Source organism: Emydura macquarii, unplaced genomic scaffold (genome assembly GCF_026122565.2).
Source record: "Emydura macquarii macquarii isolate MOO-44397 ecotype Brisbane River unplaced genomic scaffold, CSIRO-AGI_Emac_v2 contig_3464, whole genome shotgun sequence".
Taxonomy (NCBI): domain Eukaryota; kingdom Metazoa; phylum Chordata; order Testudines; family Chelidae; genus Emydura; species Emydura macquarii.
The window spans coordinates 44,026-65,948 of NW_027133601.1; the positions used below are offsets into that span (position 1 = coordinate 44,026).

Sequence of the window (21,923 nt, forward strand, 5' to 3'; positions counted from 1 at the left end):
ATGTTGCTATTCAAGTCTTTCTTTCCTGTCTGTATCTGCAGTGTGATCACTGAGCTGTGCTGGTTACCCACAGGGGTTTGGTTCCTCTCTCCCTTCCTGTTTTTGTATCTGAGTAGCACATGCATAAACGTTTCTGGGCAGTTGTCACTAACCACACTCTGCTGAGCTTTCCGTTCCCTCTCCCTTGTTTGAATTATCAGCAGCTGCAGGTCCCTGTCTCCCACACCAAGACTAGTTTCTCTTTCTCCTCCTGTCTACCTGCAGCATTTGCAGAATCTGTAGGCTGTGCATGTGTGTGCTGGAGGAGGCGGGAGGAGGAGAATGTTACCTTCACTGAGCTGCAATTTCTTTCCCTTGCTGACTCTCAATTGGGAGTTTGCTCCTTGGTTGCTGCCCAGGCCATGAACGTGTGACTTGTTTTCTAGTCAGTTCAGGAGCTGTCACTTTGGTTTCTCCAACCTGGTTCTGTGAGCATTTTAGTTCAGTCACTATCACATATAACAGGAACCTCAACTTGACCATTGACAAATGCTCCCGACACCTGCCCCTGACAGACCCTGACTGCCGTCTGCTGCTGAAACCTCCCCACCCTCATTGAAAAGCAGCCTCACCTCTGCCAAATCTGCTATCGTCTCCCTTAGAACAGTCACTCCATCCCACTCTCAGAATTACCGTACAGAGCGCAGACACATTACCCTGAAACCTATTATTTCTAACATTCTTTAAAATACACAGTATGCAAGGGAGGGGAAGAAGATAATACTCTCTTCCCACCAAAGGCCTTGCACAGGATAGGAGATAGTTATTTCGTTAGCCTTATGCCCTGCGCAGATGGCCAGGAAGGGAGGAAAAGAAGAGAGAAACGAGGTTTGCCCATGCCATGACCCTGTTCCCTGTAGCTTAGGCCTGACCATTTGTCCCGCTTTAACTCTTTACTCTCCAAACTCCCCCACTCTCTTTTAAAGAAAGGCCCAGGCGCCCATTCTTCTCACACAGTGGCTGGTGGGGCACTGGTCCAGGAGGCCTTGACTCCAGATGTCTTAATTCCTTGGTCCATCGGTCATGCTACGGTGAGACGAGGAAGGCGGGTTGCTGGCTGGAAAATATGACTAAAATTACAGGTCTGGTTTTAGGAGAGAGGCTAGGACAGTGCAAAGTTTTAAGCATCTCATAAACATAATTAAAAAACAAGTAATATTTTTACAACATGAGTAATACGACTGAAGAGTGAATAAGTCTGTTGAGCCTGTTCGAAGGGCACAGGCTACATCAGTCCAAGCACAGTCAGCAGTTTAGTGGCTAGCTGGAGCTCATTGGTTCCTCGGAGGGCCTGGACTTTCAAAACCTGAGTTCTGCATTGCTCAATTTGGAGTTTTAAAAGCTGTGTCAGGAAGTCCCAATTTATTCAGAAGGGTTCTGGTAGAGCATTAGTCTAGTTTATTGGAGTTGTTGAGTGTCCTGTTATATTGAGCTGTTGTATGGCCGGTATGCGGATTTGATAGGTGTAGTTTCTTAGTAACAAGGAAAAGTTTCCTGATTTAAACCCCACCCATTTCACACACCATCCATTTTTAAGCCCCTGGCCATTGAGCATGGCTGATCCTTCCCAGTAGATTTTATTTCCCTGTTCCATCCAGTGCTGAGGGGATACTGGTTCTATACATTATAATGGTGATGGTTCTTGTGACCATCCCTTCCAAGTGTTACCTTGTCCTGCCCAAATTAGTCCCATACATGGATAGTATATCTCTAGCCCAACTAGAAACCGTGTGTCGTTTGTTCCAACCCGCACCTGCCACACCAGCTTTCGGGACCATCCCCATTTGCACCCACCCCCAAAACCTGCTTGCAGTAGGGTGGCAGGGGTCCAATTCCCTCTAGCTACTCCCTTGACAGTGAGTGTGCACTGAGCTAGTGTACGTTCCTCGAGGGTTGTTCGCCAGGTGGCTCTGAAAGGCCAATAGCTTTTTAATTACTTTGCTACATTGGTACCCTTTAATTTAGAAGGCCATACCCCCAGACAGGCATTCTGTAAGAGGTTTACAAAATGATCTGTTAGCGTTTGCTGGACCTGGTCACAAGCTGCTGCTTATAAAAAAAAATTGACACTTTTTACCAAATCCGTCATAAGGCTTTTGGTGAAGTTTCCAAGGGTTAAAATAACCGTTCCCAGCAGGTGGTCGGTGGAGCTCCCCCCCTCTGTCTAGCAGCCACAGGGTATGTTCCAGGCGTTGGACTTGAGCTGCTGAGTCAGATTCCTGTAAAGAGTTCCACCCTTTCCACAAATAGTTAACAACATCCCCTCGTTGTGGGAGATTAACCCCTGCTGAATTTGTAATGGCCCACAGCAGCATTTTTTTCTCCTACTCTGGTAAATTGGGAACAATTAGCAAAGGTATCACTCAGAAACCAATCAGTGGGGAACAAGGTGATAGATATCTGCAGTCCCAATGCATTCAGATATTTTGGAAGGAGGGGGAGATGTGGGGGGAGGGAGAGGGCCAATTATGGTGCATTTTCTTTTAATTTGGGAGTGGGTGGTACGACAGATTTAATTAAAGGGTACCCTCCCTGAAGAGTTTGATGGAATCCAAAGCGGGGTGACACTCCTGTCAGATGCCCATGCACCCCAGACCATTGAATCATTTGTTTGGTTAAAGCATGGAGAAAGATACATTGTCCAGCATAAATGATGGCTCGGACTGTCTGTGTTAAACGCTCTGAGTGAATATTTGACCCCCCCACTTGAACTGTTCATTATTATTCCTTTTCCTGCTAAAATATAATGAGTAACATTATGCATTTTTAAGGAACCATTATGAAACCATTCAATGATTTGATTAATTAGGCCACACCTGTTCCACATGTGGGTTTGGCAACATTTTTCGAGGATTTCTGGGTCTGAGAATGGTGGGTTGTGAGGGGAAGAGGGGAATGCAGCTTGGCAGGGGATATTGTTGGACAAGCCTGAGGCTGGGGTACTTTGCTGCTCCGGGAACCTGGGGTTAGGATTGGGCCATTCAGGCAGGGGAGTACAGGCCTACCCAACCCTGCAGCCCCGGGAATAGGGAATAAATCCCAGATAATATCCCACGCCGCAGCCTGTGGTTGTACAGATTCCTCCCTGCCACCAGGGAATGGATCACCTCCTGTACTAAGGCCACTGGTGGAATTCCTCTGGGGTATAGTATTTTGGTTCCTGCATTAGCTCTGGCCTTGGTTCTGGCTTTGGGTCCTGCTTTGGTTCTTGCTGCTCCCCAAGGTCCCACTGGATCGAGGGGTCGATAGCGAGGTCGGTCATACCTCACCCAAGCAGCTGTGGTAATTATCCACAGGAACATCCACAGTTCTGAAAAACAAAATTGTTTCATTCCTTTTGGCCTTTGGCTAATGAACTATAATACTTTAACTGAGAAATGTGAGCCCACCAACACTGGCCCTTGTGGGGTAAGCAAACCAGAGATGGTCGGATTATGTCAGCGACCAAATAGGGGCCTTTCCATTGAGGCACTGGGAAGGGATTGGGGCCCTGGGCCCGGCACATTACTAACATCCCTGTTTGTATTCGATATAGAGGGTTGTAAGTGTGTGTGAGGGGGTGACGGGGGTGTCATACCGGGTCTTGGTTTCGGTTTTAGCCTTGCCCTCTGAGTGGGCTGCCTCCATTTGCAGTACTCGGATTCTTTTCTGGAGCTGTGGGATTCAAGCCTTCATGTCGGCTTTTACAACCTGCTCCACTGGTGGAGGGGTAAGGAGATTTTCCCATCGAGGCATTGGCCTTCCTGTTAATATCTCATGAGGACTAATGCCTGTGGCCTTGGCAGGCCGGGCCCAGATTCTCATTAGAATAAAGGGTAGGAGCTCAGCCCAGTTGGTGCCTCTCAGGTTGGCACCTCTTCATAGCTCCCTTTTGATGATATGGTTCATGTGTTCCACCTGCCCAGCAGCCTGGGGGTGGTAGGGGATGTGGAGTTGCTGCTCAATGCCCAGTACTTTACAGAGGTGGTGCAACAGGGAGCTATGGAAGGCTGGTCCTCAGTCTGAGTCCATTACTCGGGGAACCCCCCAGCGTGTAAAGACCTTGGGAGCAAGCAGTGAGGCAGTAATTTGGGCGGTCTGGTTCTGGGTTGGGAACGCCTCCACCCACTTGCTAAATGCATCCACTATGACCAGCATGAAGTGATACCCAGCCTTAGTTCGGGGGAGGGAGCCTACATAATTCATTTGTATTCTTTCCCAGGGGCGGTTAAACGCTATCTCATAAGTTTTCCCTTGTGGCCTGCCGGAGCGGGCTGATGCCCGGCACACTCCAGGCATCTATTCACCCACTCCTTAACATCCCCTTGCCATGTGGGACACCAACCCAGACTTCCCACTGTACCCATCATTTCCTCTTCCCTTGGGTGCCCATTCTCCTTAGAGCCGTGTACCCACCGCAGCAGGGTATATAGGGAATGAGGTGGCCCTGCTTGTTTTCTTTAACCCATAGACACTTTTCCTGTCGTAAACCTAGGGGGGTTGGGCCCTTCCATTCCCATTGCTCCCGTTTAAAGGCGGCATCCCACTCCATTTGTTTTTGGGTACAAACAGCTGCCACTAATGGATTCTTAGGGGGCACTTGGTACCGGGCTGGGAGGGGTTGTTCTTCAGCTTTGGCAGCCACTCCCACTTGTGCATTTCCCAGTGCTCAGAATCCAGTCCTTTGGTGAGCTTTCACCTTAACCATTAGAACTGGACCACGGACTTTATCCTGGATTGCCCTCCACAGTTGGTGGTGACATATGGGGCTTCCCGAAGGATCCTGCCAATCATGGGAGGCCCGTCACCCTAACAATTGGTTAGCTCCCCGAAACACATAGTCACCATCCAGAACTGCCACCCTCTGCCCTGCAAAGGGAAAATCCTCCCATAATTGGAGCAGGACCCAGAGAGCACTTCGCTGAGCCTACTGTAGGGCGTAGGACCAGCTCTGCTGAGAGCTGACTACCTATTCCAGTAATTCGCTTTCCGGCATGGCTGAGGTGGCAACTACCATCAGTGAACCAGAGCTCATCCCCACTTTTAACCTGATCAGGGGGAAGGGCTTGGAACCTGCTGGTAACCTCTGGGGTTTCTGGAATTTTACAGATGTGGGATAATCCCTTGATCAGTAATCCTGCGACCTGATGTTCTGGATTTTTTTAAGTGCTGCTGCTCAATTTGACTGTTTTTCAGAGCAATTGCCCACCGTCTGATCTGGGTGTCAGTTACACCCCCCTTCAGTAGGTCACCAGAGTGTATTAATTGTCCTGGAGTGTGAAAGGTTCGCAGAATGACTTTCTCTCCCCGATTACATATTTTAGCTTTTGAAGAGCCCAGTAGCATGCTAACACCATTCTTTCACAAGGACCATACTTGCTTTCCACAGCTGACAAGTGGCGGAGGCAAATGTCACTGGTTGCAGATCAAATCCTGACTGCTGACATGCCACCACCCCAATTTCTTCCCCTTCTGGGTACAAAATAAAGGGTTTAGGGTAAAGGCTGGCCAAGCTGGGGGCTGAGGCAATGTGCTGTTTTAATGCCGTGAAGGCTTTTATGCACTCAGGGGTCCACCCCAGTCTGGGGCTCAGAGCAGAGTTTGTAAGGGTCGCAGCAGGGTACTGCATCGAGAGAGGAACTTTTGGCAGAACCCGGTTAACCCAATGAATGAGGCTAGAGCCTTTGCATCTGTGGGTCGGGGCAGTTGGGCAATCACTGCCGCCCGATTTGAATCTATGGACCCCCTGCCTGGTTCAATAGTTACTCCTAGACAAGTAACTGAAGTTCGAACCAGCTGAGCTTTCCTTCCATTTAGTTTTAATTTTGCCTTCCTGAGACCCTGAACAATTTATTGAGTAGCTGAGGTAACTTCTGCCTGCTCCCTTCCCCGAATGAGAATATCATCTACATATTGGATACACCACTGGCACACAGGTCCTAGTGCCTCCAGAACCTGCTTAAGTTCCCAGTGAAACAGGGTGGGAGCATTGAAATAACCCTGAGGTAAGACGCACCACTGGAATTGAGACCCCTGCCATGTGAAGGCAGTTTTCCAATGACTACCCTGGGCAAGGGGAATGGACCAAAATCCATTCGAGACATCTAGTACAGAAAACAACTGGTCCCCAGGTTGGATCCAGGCAATCATTTCAGGAAGTCAGGCTACCAGTGGGATAAGGAGGGGGGTAACCAGATTCAATTCCCAGTAGTCAATGGTTAGTCTCCAGGACCCATCCGGCTTACGTATGGGCCATACCGAGACATTAGCACAGGAGGCTGCAGGCTCAATGAGTTCTCACTGTTCCAGGATTTTTATAGTAATGGAGAGGTCCTGGATTGTCGCTCGGAGAATAGGATACTGCATGACTGCCAACGGTAATTCCCCTTCTATACTTACTGAAGTCTGACGCTGCCAACCATCCAGTCTGTCTGCTGCCCATGCAGCCAAATTCTCCCAGCCAGAGGGAAAGACCCCATGCTTAGGTCCTTTTGGTACACTGCTCACCAGTCCCATTGGTATTAATTGGCCCTGGCTGTTAGGAATAGACCACAGCTGGCGATTACACAGATCAATAATTACATGTTTTAAACTCAGCACTCCTAGTATGCTTAGTTGGATATTGGGTCCAATGACCCATGGGGAGGCATCAAAGGGTTCTCCCTGGGTGGGGCATAATACACCAGTTTGTTCAACTCCCCAATTTTGACCTCCCGTAGCTCCCCCAAATGAGATTGGCTGTCCCCGTTTCAGGGCAGGGCCATTTGCCATATTTAAACTTGATATGTAATCCAAGAGGTATACCCCCTCAGGCCCACCGTTCACCTGCCCCTGAATTATGAGACAGTCAAACTGATCCACAGACAGGGTCCAGCTCCATGGACAGCCTGAGGGCTTCCTTAGTTGATAGCAGCCACTTCCGGGGGATGGGTCTGTCCACATTTAAAGCACACATCCCTCTGGGCAAAGTTATTAGCTTGGCATCCCAAGCAAGGACAGTCTCTCTTTTTTTTTTTTTATTGCAGGGTCGGCCTTGGGGTTCAGAGAGGTTGAAGGGCCAGATCGGGACCCCTGGGGTTTTGGCCTGTGATCTCTGAGGAGAGCATCAAGGCGCTCCTCCAGCCGACGGATTTGAGCAGCAGTGTCCTTGCCAGAGGGTGCAGTGGGTTTAATTAGCTTGCTCTGAGCATTATTGTGCTGGCGCACATAGGTGGAAGCCTTTTCCACTTACAAAACCAGGCTATTAGCTTGAAAGGGTCCCTCCTGTAGCTCAAGCCAATCGCAAACTGATGGGCTTAGGCAATGAAGCCAAGAGTCCAGTGAAGATGAACCGAAACCTACACCAGGAAGCATTCGCCACTCCTTTGGGAGTGGGTCCTCAATGGTATGGATCCATGCTTGACTACGCTGTATAGCAGCTTGGGGATGTTCCCCTGGGAGTGGGGCAAGTTTCACCAGACCTGCTGCTTGTGAGTATACCTCAAATAAAATTCTAGCCATATCCAGGATTCTGTTCCACTCCCGTGGCAAGGGACCCAGCTCTCTATACAAACTCTCGCGGTCACTGTCCGTCAAGGAGGTGAGTGTAACTTCATGACGGATGGTGGGGCCCTCTTCTCCGTCCGGTTGGGGACCAGTGGGAATTTTGATACCAGACTGGTGGAGAAGATCTGCGTCAGGAGGGGCAATGGGAACATGGACAACTGTCTGGGTCACAATAGGACAAACAGGGTTATTGTGACCGAGTTTATCCTCATAGGCTGGGGGGCAAAGGGATCAGATGGAAGAGGAGGATAAAGAGGGGACAGGGTAACAGAAGGCTGCTTTAAGGTGTTTACTTGACCCTTCAGGGCCAGGTTTTCTGACTTAAGGTGGTTAAAATCTTCCATATGGCTCTCAGCCATTCTAACTCCAAGCACACTATGATTATTAACTGTGTGCTGCTCCTCCGTGAGTTGTTGCAAGGTTTCAACCTTGCTCCTAAGCCTTGTAACTTCATCCCATAACCCAGACAAGCCCTCGCAGGGAGCCTGCACCAAAATAGCCTCTTTTTTATTCTGGGAATACCTGGACGTGAAGGAGGCTTTCACCCACCCCTGGATGGCTGGCCAGTCCTGACGTCCCCCGGGAGGACCTGCAGAAGGACCCCCCCATTTCCCTACCAACTAATTAATATATTCCTTGACCGTGGTTACCGTAAAGGGCCCATTTAATGTACCCATATCCATGGCGAGGAGTGGTGATCAGGCACTCCTTTCCCCTGGGATCCTGTTTGTGACGCCAGATTTTAGAGACAAAGAACAGGGAGACCCAGAGGCACTTTGGGTCAGTGGTTACCCTTTATTGCCTGTTCATTTCTCTTTGACGCTGCAAGTGAGCGACGAGGGGGTTACTTTACAATCCTTTAGCCATAACAGTATGTAAATGTATACGTTTTCAGCAACTTCTCATGGACCCTTATTTGATTACATGAACAACTAGAAAATGAATATTAACCTCTATATAATGAATACAATTATACCCACCACTGTTTGTTGTTTACAGAATTACTATACAGAGCACAGACACATTACCTTGAAACCTATTATTTCTAACATTCTTTAAAATACACAGTATGCAAAGGAGGGAAAGAAGATAATACTCTCTTCCCACCAAAGGCCTTGTGCCGGATGGGAGATAGTTATTTTGTTAGCCTTATTCCCTGCGCAGATGGCCAGGAAGGGAGGAAAAGAAGAGAGAGAAACAAGGTTTGTCCATGCCATGACCCCGTTCCCTCTAGCTTAGGCCTGATCATTTGTCCAGCTTTAACTCTTTACTCTCTTACACCAGGCATGGGTGGGAGCACTGGGGGAATGCCACGATAGGTGGGAGATGAGGGGGGTGGGTTCAGGCTGGCAGGGAATATAAAAGGGAGAGTGGCACCAATAGGGTCAGAAATGCGTAAAGTGGATCTAGGGTGAAGTGCTATAGTGCATTTTTGTGGAAATAACAAATTCTGCACGGAAAAATAAAATTCTGCAGGGAACATGAATTCTGTGCAAATTCTGCATTGTGCAGTGGTGCAGAATTCCAACAGGAGTAATATTCAAAATGGTTAGAAAGTGATAAATGAATGATTGAGCTGCCTTTCTGTTTGTTTTTTCTCCTGTGGTTTTACCTGAAACATCCATAAAGTTTCACTTTTTTGTAAATCTAGTGTAGTGGACAGACCTCAATATTGATGCAAAAGTTCTTATTAATAAAATCATTCTAATTTATATGTATAATGTTAGGTCATTACAAATGTGCTTGCAGCTTCACTGAATTTTAAGAGACAGCTACAATTATTCTTGTACCCATGATGCTAGGAAAATATAATAACTCATGCTTATGTTTTTGGTTGCTTATTTTATTCAATGAAATGTTCAGGTTAATTTAAAGAAATTCTAAGGAAATATGCTTTCTGTCACCCAGGGACACCCCTTAAATGTCAGTGGAGACTGCATTTACACAGGTTCTGAAATGCAGCTTAACCTCTACCTTGCTTTAACATTTTACAGTATTTTCTTTTATGTTAAGTTTTAAAAGATGTATAAAAGTATTAGATTTTGTGCTTTGTATCAAATATTCAATGGAAGTCTTTAATTGCAAATTCTAAATGTACTGCCATGGCAGATCATAAATCAAAAAACATTAATTGGGTCAAAAGGAAATAACCACACAATTGTCATCTCAAAGAACAAGATACAGTTTGGTGTAGAGATAAGATTATTTTAAAAGAATAAACTTTATAAGATGTTTATGTTTTAGGAAGAGTTCTTATAGAAGTATTCTTTATTCAGAATCAAAAAATGTGATACCGAGGATCCTTATCAGAAGTTGTAAACTACACTGTCAAGGTGGGGCTTCTTTGATTCTCTTTGCAGGAAAAAATAATTTCTAGAATCTTTTGTGTGGGTCTGAAAAAATTCCTATTAAAATTAATTTCTCTTATATGCACTGTAAAGTCTTCATTCTTAAAACTTTACGAAAAACATTGATGACTGGAAAAATGTTTTACAGAAAATGTTGGTTACTTCTCTCTAACTCATGTTTTGTCTCATTGATGCAAACCTTGCCTGTTCCTTACATGCTTGAGATGACTCGTCTCTTCTGAGATGCATATTTACAAACATATACTTTCATATAAGAACTTCCTAATGCCATTGTTATGTGAATAGGAGATGTTTATGCAAAAATATAACCTGGTCATTTGATGCTATAACTGGTTACCAATATAAGAAGCCATTAGAGTATAAAATATGAATATTAGTTAGGGAATGAATTAGTTATCTGGCAGTGCTTAAGCATCTTTCTTAACAGATTCAGGAAGACCAGAGCCACAAAGACTGTTAAGAAGAAACAATGCCATCTTGGTTGACTATTTAAACATAAAAACACTATTTTAAGAACCAATTAAGTTTAAGGCTATTTTGAGTACTTAAAGATCATTCTATTTGACATAAAGTCAATTGTATACAGTTGAAGGAGAATGTCAAGTCCTGTTAAACCCTGGAACTAAGAGTATGTCTACACTGCTTGCACCTGCTGAATTGTAGAAGTCACAGGAGCATGATCACACTACACTCCTTGCACCAGGCTCTTGTGTCCCCACTTGCCATGCTTGGGTTGACATTCAAAGCAGTGCACTGTGGATAGCTATCCCACAGTGCAACTAGCCACAGAGGCTTTTGGGAAGCTTGTCATCCTCCTATGATGCAACATGCTCCTTCCCCATCCCTTCTTTCCCCAAACAAACTGCAAATGCTTTTTTCACCGCCATACATACACTGTTGTCAGAGCAACATGGAGTCCACTAAGCTCTGCACTATCATTGTGAGCATCACAAATATCTCATGGCTTATCCGGCAGTATTTTCAAAGGTCAGAGAGGCGCTGCAGCATGGAAAATAGCGATGTTACTGAGACCACCCTGTTACAAGCCATAGAGCAGAACAATTCCCCTTTGCTGCAGACTGTCACACATCATCTTCAGTCTGTGGAGCACTGGTTCTAGTCCAGGGAAACAAACACAGACTGGTGGGATCACATTGTTATGAAAGTGTGGGCTGATGAGCAGTGGCTGCAGAACTTTTCATAAGCGACAGGCCACTTTCTTTGAACTTTGTGCAGAGCTGTCCCCAGCCCTGAAGCACATGAATACTCGCTTGAGATCTGCTCTGACAGTGGAGAAGCGAGTGGCCATTGCTCTGTGGAAGCTGGTAACTCCAGACTGCTACTGGTCAGTTGGGAATCAATTCGGAGTTGGTAAATCCACCATTGGAGCTGCTGTAATGCAAGTGTGCAAGGCCATCAATAGGATTCTTCTAAGAAGGGTAGTGACTTTGGGAAACGTGCAGAACATAGTGGATGGGTTTGCCACAATGGGGTTCCCAAACTGGGGGGGGAGGGCAATTGATGGCACGCATATCCCTAACCTAGCACCTGACCACCTTGCCACAGAGTACAAAAACTGGAAGGGATACTTCTTAATGGCATTGCAGACCCTTGTGGATCACAGGGGATGTTTCACTGATTTCAGTGTGGGGTGGTCTGGAAAGGTGCATGATGCTGATCTTTAGGAACTCAGATCCGTTCATTAAGGTGCAGGCAGGCACTTTCTTCCCTGACCAAAAAATAAACATTGGTGATGTTGAAATGCCTATAGTGATCCTGAGGGATCCTGCCTACCCTTTGATCCCTTGGCTAATGAAGCCCTACACCAAGCACCCGGTCAGCGAGAAGGAGTGTTTCAATAACAAGCTCAGCAAGTGCAGAATGGTGGTGGAATGTGCATTTGGCTGTTTAAAAGCCAGACGGAGATGTCTGCTTACTAGGCTTGACATCAGTGAAAAGAACATCCCATCAGTTATATCTGCGTGCTGCGTGCTCCATAATTTGTGTGAAATGAAGGGGGAAAAGTTCCCCCAGGATTGGGCTGTGGAGGCTGATAGGCTGGCTGCAAATTTTGAGCGGCCAGATTCCAGCACTATGCTCAGAGCCAACTGCGCAGTGCTTCGGCTTTGGGAAGGATTGAAAAACCAGTTTTGCAATGAACAACAGTAATGTATGTCTCTGCTGTGCCTTTATTTCCCATCCTCCACCCTCGCTCCAGTGGCCCCCTCCCCTTTTCTCCCCACCCAAGCTATCCCCACCCAAGCTATGAATGAATAAAGACAGATGTTTTTAATATTACAAAGTTTTATTTGTGACCTGCTTTAATGGGGGGAAAGGAGGATAACTTTACAATGTTAAGTGTCACTGTGTAAGCAACTGTGGTTGCATGCAGTTCTTAAAGGGGCCATCATGTCCTTCTGCTTGTCTTCACCAGTTTGGAGTGCAGCACATACTGCACTCTGCCCAGTCTTCTCCTAGACCTCTTGAGGGGTGAGGGGCTCATAACAAGCGGTAGGCAGCAGAGTGTTTTGGAGGGGCTGCAGAGGGAGTCTGTTCTGCCCCTGCTCTTCCTGGAGTTCTACCAGATGCCTCAACATGTTGGACTGATCCTTCATAATATGCAACATCTCCTGTTGCATATCACACTCCTGCTCCTGTGCAGATCTTCTGTGTTCCATGTCCTTGTCTAGTTTTTCAGATAAGGACATCCTCCAGGCTCTGAGCTCTGTGTCAGCAGCTGCGGAGGCGTTCATTAGTTCACCGAACATGTCATCCCACAGGTTTTTTTTTCCATTTCCTAAACTGGGAAAGTCTTTCAGCTGGAGTTTGGCAAGGGGGGCCAAAGGCCGAGGTGTCTACTGTAAGAACAGCAAAGCACAAAGTTGCTATTGTTAGCTGACCCAAAGTAGTAAAGGAAATCATAGAATCATAGAAGATTAGAGTTGGAAGGGACCTCAGGAGGTCATCTAGTTCAACCCCCTACTCAAAGCAGGACTAGCCTTATCTATGTTACAATGTAAAAAGTATTCTCCTTCATGTTCACAAGGCTAAGCTAGACCCGCATTCCAGTCTGTACATCTCGGAAGGGTTGGACTGGCCTTACAGATATGGTAAGCAAAGGGCCCTTGCATCTGTTATAGAGAGGCTTCATTAGCATTAAAATCTACAATCCACATCTGAGAAAAAAGAGGGATCACGGGGCTCCCCTGTAACATGCCAAGGACTGGTTTGGGAGGAGATGTGCCGAACAGATTAGAGGACACTGTGGGTGAATTGTAGCGACAAAAACATAGGGCAACCATTGCACCGACCCTAAATGCCCGTTGCAACAGTACTAGGACTAGGAATCCCGTCCACAGCAGAGGAATAAAACAGAATGACTGTATTGGTCGGGTACTTTAAACTTGCGCCATCTTCCCTAGGTGACCATGTGTGATATCAGTCTCCTGAGGGAATGCAGGCGGAAAGAGATTTACTGCAAGCATCGGGATACAGGCCTGGCCCTTATGCTGCTATGCTGTGTTCCGTGATGATTCCTGCTCCATTAATAGCAGAGTGGCATGAAAGTGTCCTTGAGATATCCACAGAGGATTCTCAGAGCACTTCTTCACATAAATAGTCTGTTCTGGGAATAACCATCCACTGAGGTTTGCCACCACCCAGTAACAGTCTCCCCTCAAAAACACAAACTCCTTTTAAGAAGTTGGACTGGGGACATAACCGCAAAAAAAAAGATTTGCCCCACACACTCACCAGATGTGTCTTCCCCGCATCTCGATCAGTCCCGCTGTCATGTGTGTGGCTGGACTGCTCTGAAGTAATGAACAGGTCCTGGCTGTCGGAGAATGGATGCCCTGCTCTCCTGCACCCTACTCTCCTCATCCTCATTCTCCCCATCCACAGAGTCCTCCTCATTTGTCCTGGACTGGGATTCTTCGGAGGTATCGATGTTGTGTGGTGGCACAGTGGTGGGGTCACCTCCAAGAATTGCATGCAGTTCCTCGTAAAAGCGGCATGTTTTGGGCAAAAAGCCAGAATGGCTGTTAACTTCCCTGGTTTTCTGATAAGTCTGCCTCAGCAATTTGATCTTAACACAGCACTGCTGCAGCACATGTCCCTTTTGTGCCTCTTCTCCAACATGACGCGAGATATCTTCTCGTGTATATCTAAATTTCTTTTGCTGGCTTGGAGCTGAGCCAGAACAGACTTTTTGCCCCACACACCGATGAGATCCCAGACCTCTGGTCGACTTCAAGCTGGAGCGTGTTTGGGCTGTGCAGTTGCCACAAGCAGTTCAGCTACAAAGCTCTCTCCATGCTGTCTAAACCAGAAATGAAAATTCAAAATTTCCTGGGGCTTGAGAGGAGGAGCTATTTCCTGTTTACGTGGCCACATTACAGTAGAGTGCGAATGTCCAGAGCGGTCAGAATGGGGCATTATGGGATACCTCCTGGAGGCCAATGGCATCGATTTACATTGCGCTCTGACTGCACTGACACAAATTTGACCCATAGAATTCGAATTCAGTGCTACGCCACTTGTGGAGGTGGTTTTATTAGGTCGACTTTTACTGCGCTTTAAATCGACGGAATTTACACACCATACTTTGGAGACGCATACTTTAGGGGGTCGATGTAAGCATTACATCGACCTCCATTGCCAGTGTACACCAGACCTAAAGGGATATCTCTGATAATGGACTGAATGGAGGTCAACTTAAAACTGAAACTTGAAAGCTGTTCTGAGAATTTCCGACCACAAAGACAAAGGCAGTATAACCTTCAAGTTGAGGAAAAATTATAATCCTATTGCATAAGGAGTAGAAGATTGCCTATTCATGAGCTGAAACTGCTAATTCAACAACCAATGAAGGTGCTGAACAAGTGAAAGGATAACAGCATCTTCCTTCTTCAATGAAATTATAGGAAACAGAGGGATATAAAGTCTCTCTGACTTGAACAAGCTCGCTTTCTCTGCTCCCATCCTCAACTTTACAGCACTCAGCATAGCTCATCCTGTTCATCTCCTTTGGAAAACGGCAAACATAGTGCCTATCTTCAGGCTAGTGTGAGGTAGATTTACACCCCATCTTGCTGTAAACGAAGCGTCCTGAGAGGCGGTCCACCCCTGGAGGGACCAATGTACCTTATTCTCAAAATTAGCAGTGATTCCTGTTTTAGTGTATCAAAGATCATCAAAACAATAGATAGATGGGAAAAACAATTTCATTTAAGGGTTTGTGATTCCTATTTGGTATATAATGGATAAAACTACAAATTTTGATTTTTAATGGGCAAACGTGAGGAAACTAACTAAATACACATGTTGCTATGTGTTTATTTTAGAAAAGGCAACATCAAAGAAATGCAACCTGTCCTTGGAGTGGAGGGTAGTGAGGTTTGTGATGGTCTTTCACTCCTGGGTTGTTCATTCACAGTCTCAGACCTGCACCTGAGAAAAAGTTTTGCCTCCCACACAGATGAGATTTATCCTTATTGTAGAGAGTTCCACTGAGCTAGAGGAACAAAGCCATCAACCAGTCTTTTCCCAGAGAGTTGGGCTCTTTTAGATAGTCTGGGACCAGGCCATGTGGCGCTTTGAAGATAAGGACTGAGACCTTGAACTTGATTTAATATTCTATGGGAAGCCGTGTAGGGAGTGGAGGACAGTGTGATGTGCTTATAGTAGCCCATGGTGCTGAGGAGACACAGTGCGGCGTTCTGAATTAGTTGGAGTTTCTAAGTGGTGAAGGCTTCATGTCCAGGTATATCATGTTGCTGTAACCCAGCTGAGAGGTGACGAAAGCTTGAATAACTTAGGTCATGTAGTCATCTGCCAGGATGGCATGAAGCGTCCTAGCCAACTTGCTGATGCTGCTACAGGAAAGCTTAGCATTAGCGAGTAATCTAAGAGTGCTCCTAAACTACAGACTCAATTGACCAGTTGTGGGTATAAGCCTTCAACCAAAGAAGACTGCACCGTAGCTGCAAACTCTTCCAAATGCTTTCCTCTGCTCCCCAGCATCACCTCTGCCTTGCTCGGGTTCAGCTTCAGTCATCTCCTCTTCATTCATGAGCTGATGTCGTCCAAACACTGGGCCCTCTTGGTGGCATTGGTGTGGTCATATGTGGCGAAGGATAGGTGGAGCTGTGTGTCCTCTGCATATTGCTGGCACTTGAGTCCATGTTGTCTGACCAGTTCACTCTGTGCTTGCATGTAGATGTTGAATAGAACCAGAGAGAGAATTGATCCTCATTGGGTCTAGTGGTGGAGGGGTCATTCCCGTCACTACTACCCAAATCTTTTTAGTGCATTTTTCTGGACCCCTGCACCTCTTTTAGGCGAGACAGCAATATACCATGGTCAACAGTGTTGAATACTGCAGAGAGGTCAGAAGATGAGAATGGATGTCTGCTCCCTATACACTGACAGCAGGAGACCATCCATGCATGACTTCTAATTTCAATAATTTAAGTTGTAAATGTATCACAAGTACTTTCTCAATTCATTATTGTAAAGAGGTTACTATGAATATAAAAAAGCATATTTTTCTCCTACTGTCGATGTGTATATATATATATACAGAGAGAGATAGTGATAGTAGAAGGGGGATTTGTTTATCTTAAAATCAAGGTATACATAAAAAATGAATGCACGAGTTATTTCAGGGGCCACATCCCCAAGTTCCTGTGGACAGATTGCTTGGAACGTATCTTGCTGTGTCTGAAGTTAAATAACGACAGACGTTTATTTAGAATTGTTCTGGCTACAGCCAATAAATGTATTTTGTCCCTTTGGTTGGAAGTACATATACCATCTACCAGAATATAGGAATTAAGAGAAATGGGGTAATTTATTACCTATATTAGATTAACAATTGAGCTACTTGAGGAAAAATGGGAAAAATAGGATGAACAGATTTTAAAAAATTGACAGAACTTTTGCAAAAACATACAATATGAATATCTGCTGATGTTGCCTGATCCTTTCTAATGGTTGATAATATTTCTATTGATTCATCCTGATTAATGAGCTGAGGGTTATAGAGTTCTTGTCCCAGAATCAGTCTTGTAGGGAACCTCGAGGTGTATGGCAGGGACACATACTGAGGGCAAAGTAAAGCTTTGGTAATTTTTATTAGAACAAATAATAAAGACAGAAAATCTCCGAGCCACATAAACATATCGGAATAGTACAATGTTGGGGATATCTGTGGTATCATTCTTTGCATATGCTCTCAGTCTTGCATACTCACCCACTTCCTTGAGGACCTGGTGGTGAGAGAAAAGGGACCAGCCCTGTCTCTGGCATGCCGAATGCGTCCGATGGTCCAGGTTCCTCAATGCCCAAGGTTGATAGTAGATAACAATAGAGATGAAGGGTCAAATGATGGAAAGCTAACCCCCTCCACACAGTAGTTTGCCCTTTTATAGGGTCTGAGCTCTATCATGAATATTCATTCTAATGCCAGCCTTCCATGTCCAAATCCAACTTCCCAGAGCCACAGTCTGCAGTGATCCGCTCAAGGTAGTTCTTGGCAGTGTCACTGGTGTCCACATGGAAAAGTAGGAAGGGGAAGCAGTCCAAGGGCTTGATGAGTCTCAGCAGGCTCTCCATCACATCCTGAATTCTGACCCCAGGCAAGCAGCACGCTTCCCGAGTTTCCCAGTCCAGACGGCAGATGGATGATTCTGTCCCTCTTGGGAGGGAGTCCCCAACTATCATCACCTGTCTCCTCCTCTTAGGAGTGGTTGTCATGGATCATCCATCCCCAGGACAATACATCCCACGCCTTCTGATTGATGGGGTCTCCTTCTGATCCCTTCTCTCAGATGACTCTTCCAAACCATTCACTGCAGTAGTAGCTGTGCAGAGAGCCTGAAAACATTGGGGGTATATGGGTTCTCCTCTTTCTTCCTCTGGAGCTCAAAGCTCAGTGGCTGTGGCTGTAGCTGAGATGCTTGTCATAGCCTCTCTCCTGCACTAGGGGCTTTACCTTCATGCTGAATGTTTTCATGAGTTCCTCCCACTGCTCTTTGTGACATGCTGATCGTCACAAACTCAGTTCCTGTAAAACTCTTCAAGACTGTTTTTCTCTTAATGGTGACTTGCTGATCCATTTGTACGCACGACTCTTCCTTCTCCCTGCACACACAGAGACGGGAACTGAACTCATTCTTTGCTTTACTCTCTTCCCTTTGGCAGTCCAGCAGTTTGTGAGACAGTATTTGAGACTGTTTTGCAAATTGAACAAAGCAGATGGGCTCCCAACCCTCCCAATAACGCAGCAGCAGCCTGGAAGGGTGTTGTAGAAGTCAGAGGGACTTGAGCCTGTTGGAGATACAGTATGTCCTGTGAGCAGATCGGGAAGGAGACAGGTAAAATGTGTGTGTGTGTGTGTGTTGGTTACAATGTCAGAAAAAATCTTTGTATCACTGAGGATTGTCACTGAACATGTTCCTGTGTTACAGAAAAGCCATTTGTCTCTGTCTGAGATCTACACAGATTAAAAACTCTCTTATACGGGGGGTTGAGAACACACGGTAGGCAATAATTAAAAGGTATAGCAGAAACTGATTTGTAATATTGTTTGGGGATAACTGAGACGTTCATGAACTGGTCTCTTCCTTAGCAGTAAATGATAGGTTCAGGTTCACACTTCACATCCACTGTAAGCGACAGTCACCAGACAGAAATATTTAATAGAGAGTTAAAATTGTGGCTGGGTGATCAATGCACCCTTCCCACCTGTGAGAGTTCAAGTGTCCCAACTCCAGGGTTGGAAATAAAGGAATGTGGTATTAAGGTCCCTCCTTCCACATCCCATCCCACTCCACATATCCCTTATGTAAGTGCCAGAGCTAGGAGGTTTAAAGGGGAAAAGAAGCTCTCTGCTCTCTATATAAGAGAAAGGGGAAAAGCTGGCTCTGACAGGCTTCATTTACATACATTACCCGTAGTGCGGGTCCATACAGTGTTGTTTATTTGGAGTTCATTCGTCATGTTCTTAAACCGTCATGTAACTTAGTTTATGAAAGGGGAATAAACTAGGCATGATATACGCTAGAGAAAGTGGGACACCATGAGATGAAGGGTAGTGGATTCAAACTGTCCCAACTGTGACTCTCCTCTGCCTTCCTGCCATTAGCATAACTCCCACACGACTCCTCTGTTTTTCCACCTCTCAGGTGTGTCCCTCCCCACAACCATGTCCTACTCCACACCCTTCCCGCTGACCTATTACAGCCACAGTTTCTACTGTCTGCTGCCTCCTCTGTGCCTCCCTGTGCAGCAAGCCCAATTTCCCCAAAGACACAGATATATGATTTTACATTTGAAAAAAGTGTAAGGAAGTTTCCCCTACCCTTCAAAGCAAAACCTCTGACACCTGACTAATAGTCAGCGGCAGCCTCCCATTCTGGATGTCTCCATTTCTGAGAAACTGAGGCACTCCGAATTCAGTGTGTAACACCTATTACCTGGGAGCCCCCAGAGGGGAGAAGGATCCGAAGATCTGGGTGTCACCTGAAAGGCAAGCAGCCTGTGAGAAAAGGACCACATGCCAGGTTACCCAGGTGCCTGAGACATGGTCAGTCTCTGAGAGAAGGTGTGCTTCAACCGGGGACACCAACAGCTTGTGGGGCTGGGCCAGGAGCCTGACTGACAAACTGGGCATCCAACAGCAAACCCTGATTAGCCTGCGGCTGGCTGAAATCACCCACTCACGTGATCTCAGCCTGGCCCACCACTGTGTTCGGGTGGGGGAGGGGGGAGTGGCTACTCTCTTAGGTAAGTTATGTTGGAGCAGCAGAGAGAACAGATGAGAAACCACTCTGCAGAGAGGCCTCCGTTTGTGTCTCTTGATCAGAGGGGCCCATTCTTCCAGGAGCCCCTGGTTCCACACTGGAGGGAAGAAGAGCCCCATACTCCATTTCCAGAGGGAAAATACATTTGCCCTTTTCATTCACTAGTCCTTCCTTGCTCCAAAAGCCAAAGAAGTGGAAAACATGGCCCAGAGACTAGACTGAAAGCAAGTGCATGGGCAGGGTTGTGGTTTGGTTGCAGCTGGGTTTACATTTGTGTGCGTCTCAAACAGTCAGAGGGAGGCAAAAAAAAAACCAACAAAAACCCAATCAAAAGCCCCTCAGAAAACTAAAAGAAAACTAGTAAAGCATCGTGTAACACGGCCCTGAGAGAGTAGTTGTTGTTGTTGGGGGTTTTGTTGTTGTTGTTTTGTATTTTGACGACATGCTGGCTAGAAAGTGGCTTGGAATTGAGAGCAAAGAAACTGCCTCCTGTTGTTCGATTCTTACAGTGTTCAGGGAAACAGGCCTTTGTGTACCTTCTTGGTAAATAAACAGGTTTGCTTCTAAGAAAGACTTTAATATATCATCTGTTTCTCCTCCTATTGGAAACAACCCACAAGGCCTCAAATATTGACTATGGATTGGGCTAAAAAGGAGTTGCATTGATGTCTGGAGCAGGATCCAGTTTTCAAGGAGAGAAATTGTGAGCAGGATTTCCTGTTTAATCAAGATGGAACAAACAATAGAGGTGCTGACAAAGGTTACAGATGGTCAAAAGAACTTAAAACAAGAATTTTACAAAAAAGAATTAAAATATAACCTAAAGAAAGATCTAAAACAAGATTTGGAGGCTTGATAAAAGAAATTGAAACAAAACCAAAAGCAAATGGGCCAGACCTCACAAAAAGAATAGAGCAACATCTCCAAGTTTCCCAGAAAGGACTGAGAGATGACCTGCAGTCAGAGATAAAATCAGGGTTGGGAAAGCAGTTACAAAGTGTTCGGGCACATCTTGAAACCCCATTACATATCTCCCTACCTGGGTTGTCAAGACAGATTGAAGAGGTGGCCAGCAACCTGATTATCATGAATCAGAAGGTTTCCCACAAAAATTGGGAGACCAGGGAAGCTCTGGCCAGCGTGGAACGTGGTAAGGGAGATGAGCTGCAGCATGGATTTAAGAAGCTGAAAAATCATGTTGAGAAGAAATGAAAGAGTCACAGACCACTGTGTAAATCAGCCACCTGGGAGTGGAATTGGGCCAGCTCCAGTGAACTTTGGCCAAGACTGGGTTTTTAGAACAACCGCAGAGGCCCAGAGGGGAGAGGTTAGATTGCCCCAGCTTGAGGTTGCAAAAGGACTATCTTTTGGGGGGGGAGCTCCCCAGGAGGCTTATTTGGTTCAGTTCAACATCACAGCTCAAATGAGTGGCTGGGAAGTTGAAGAGTGGGGGAGGGAGGACAGTTCTAGCAGCCATCATGAGTGGCCAAGCTCTGATGATGCTGAAGAGTTTACCCCCAGGAAAGGGACTGAGTTATCCAGATGTGTTACAAGCACAATACATCACAAACAAAAATTGATGCTGATCAGTGCAAGATCTTCCACACACGAACAACACATGACCTTTTCAGTGATGAAGCACTCAGTGTATCCTGCATCACTCAGATTGGCTGGATGACACCACAAGTCTTATTCTAGACCACCTCATCCTCCCCAAATACGTAGCACATGACAACACAAGACAAGACAGGAAGGTAAGTGGCCCTGTATTCATTGTCTCTACAAATACCAAATCCAAGACAGGTGCCTCATGTAAGTCAACTTCATTCAAATTCATTATCTGGCTGTAGAAACCAGAGTCAAAGCTAACAGATTTTATGCTCATTTCCAGACAGCCACAGACTAAAGGGTTCATAAAGGAGCTCATTGATATCTTGTCAGCCGTGGTGCCAAAATAACCCAGAATTGTCATCCTGGGAAACTTCAAAATGCACATTGACATGGCCATGGATGCAAAAGCCCCGAAACTCATCTCCTCCCTTCAGGCCCACAGACAGCAATTCCAGGCCCCAGGGCAGAACAGTCAATGGCCCCGGTAGAAAGGGACGGCTGAGATCTGAGTGGGCTTCCAACAGAAGTTTATACTTATTTATTATGCATCATGCAGGTTCCTGGGCAGCGGAGG

The 21,923-nt window shown here is 46.0% G+C and overlaps 1 protein-coding gene across 1 annotated transcript in view; it reads left to right on the forward strand.

Moving 5' to 3' along the window:
- The first annotated feature begins 18,211 nt into the window (after positions 1-18,211).
- Positions 18,212-21,923, forward strand: part of LOC137144492 (GTPase IMAP family member 8-like) — a 29,401-nt gene continuing 25,689 nt past the window's right edge. The window contains exon 1 of the mRNA XM_067534849.1: positions 18,212-18,310. Within this exon, the coding sequence (XP_067390950.1) occupies positions 18,280-18,310 (31 nt within the window). The 5' untranslated portion in view covers positions 18,212-18,279. The remainder of the gene's footprint in view (positions 18,311-21,923) is intronic.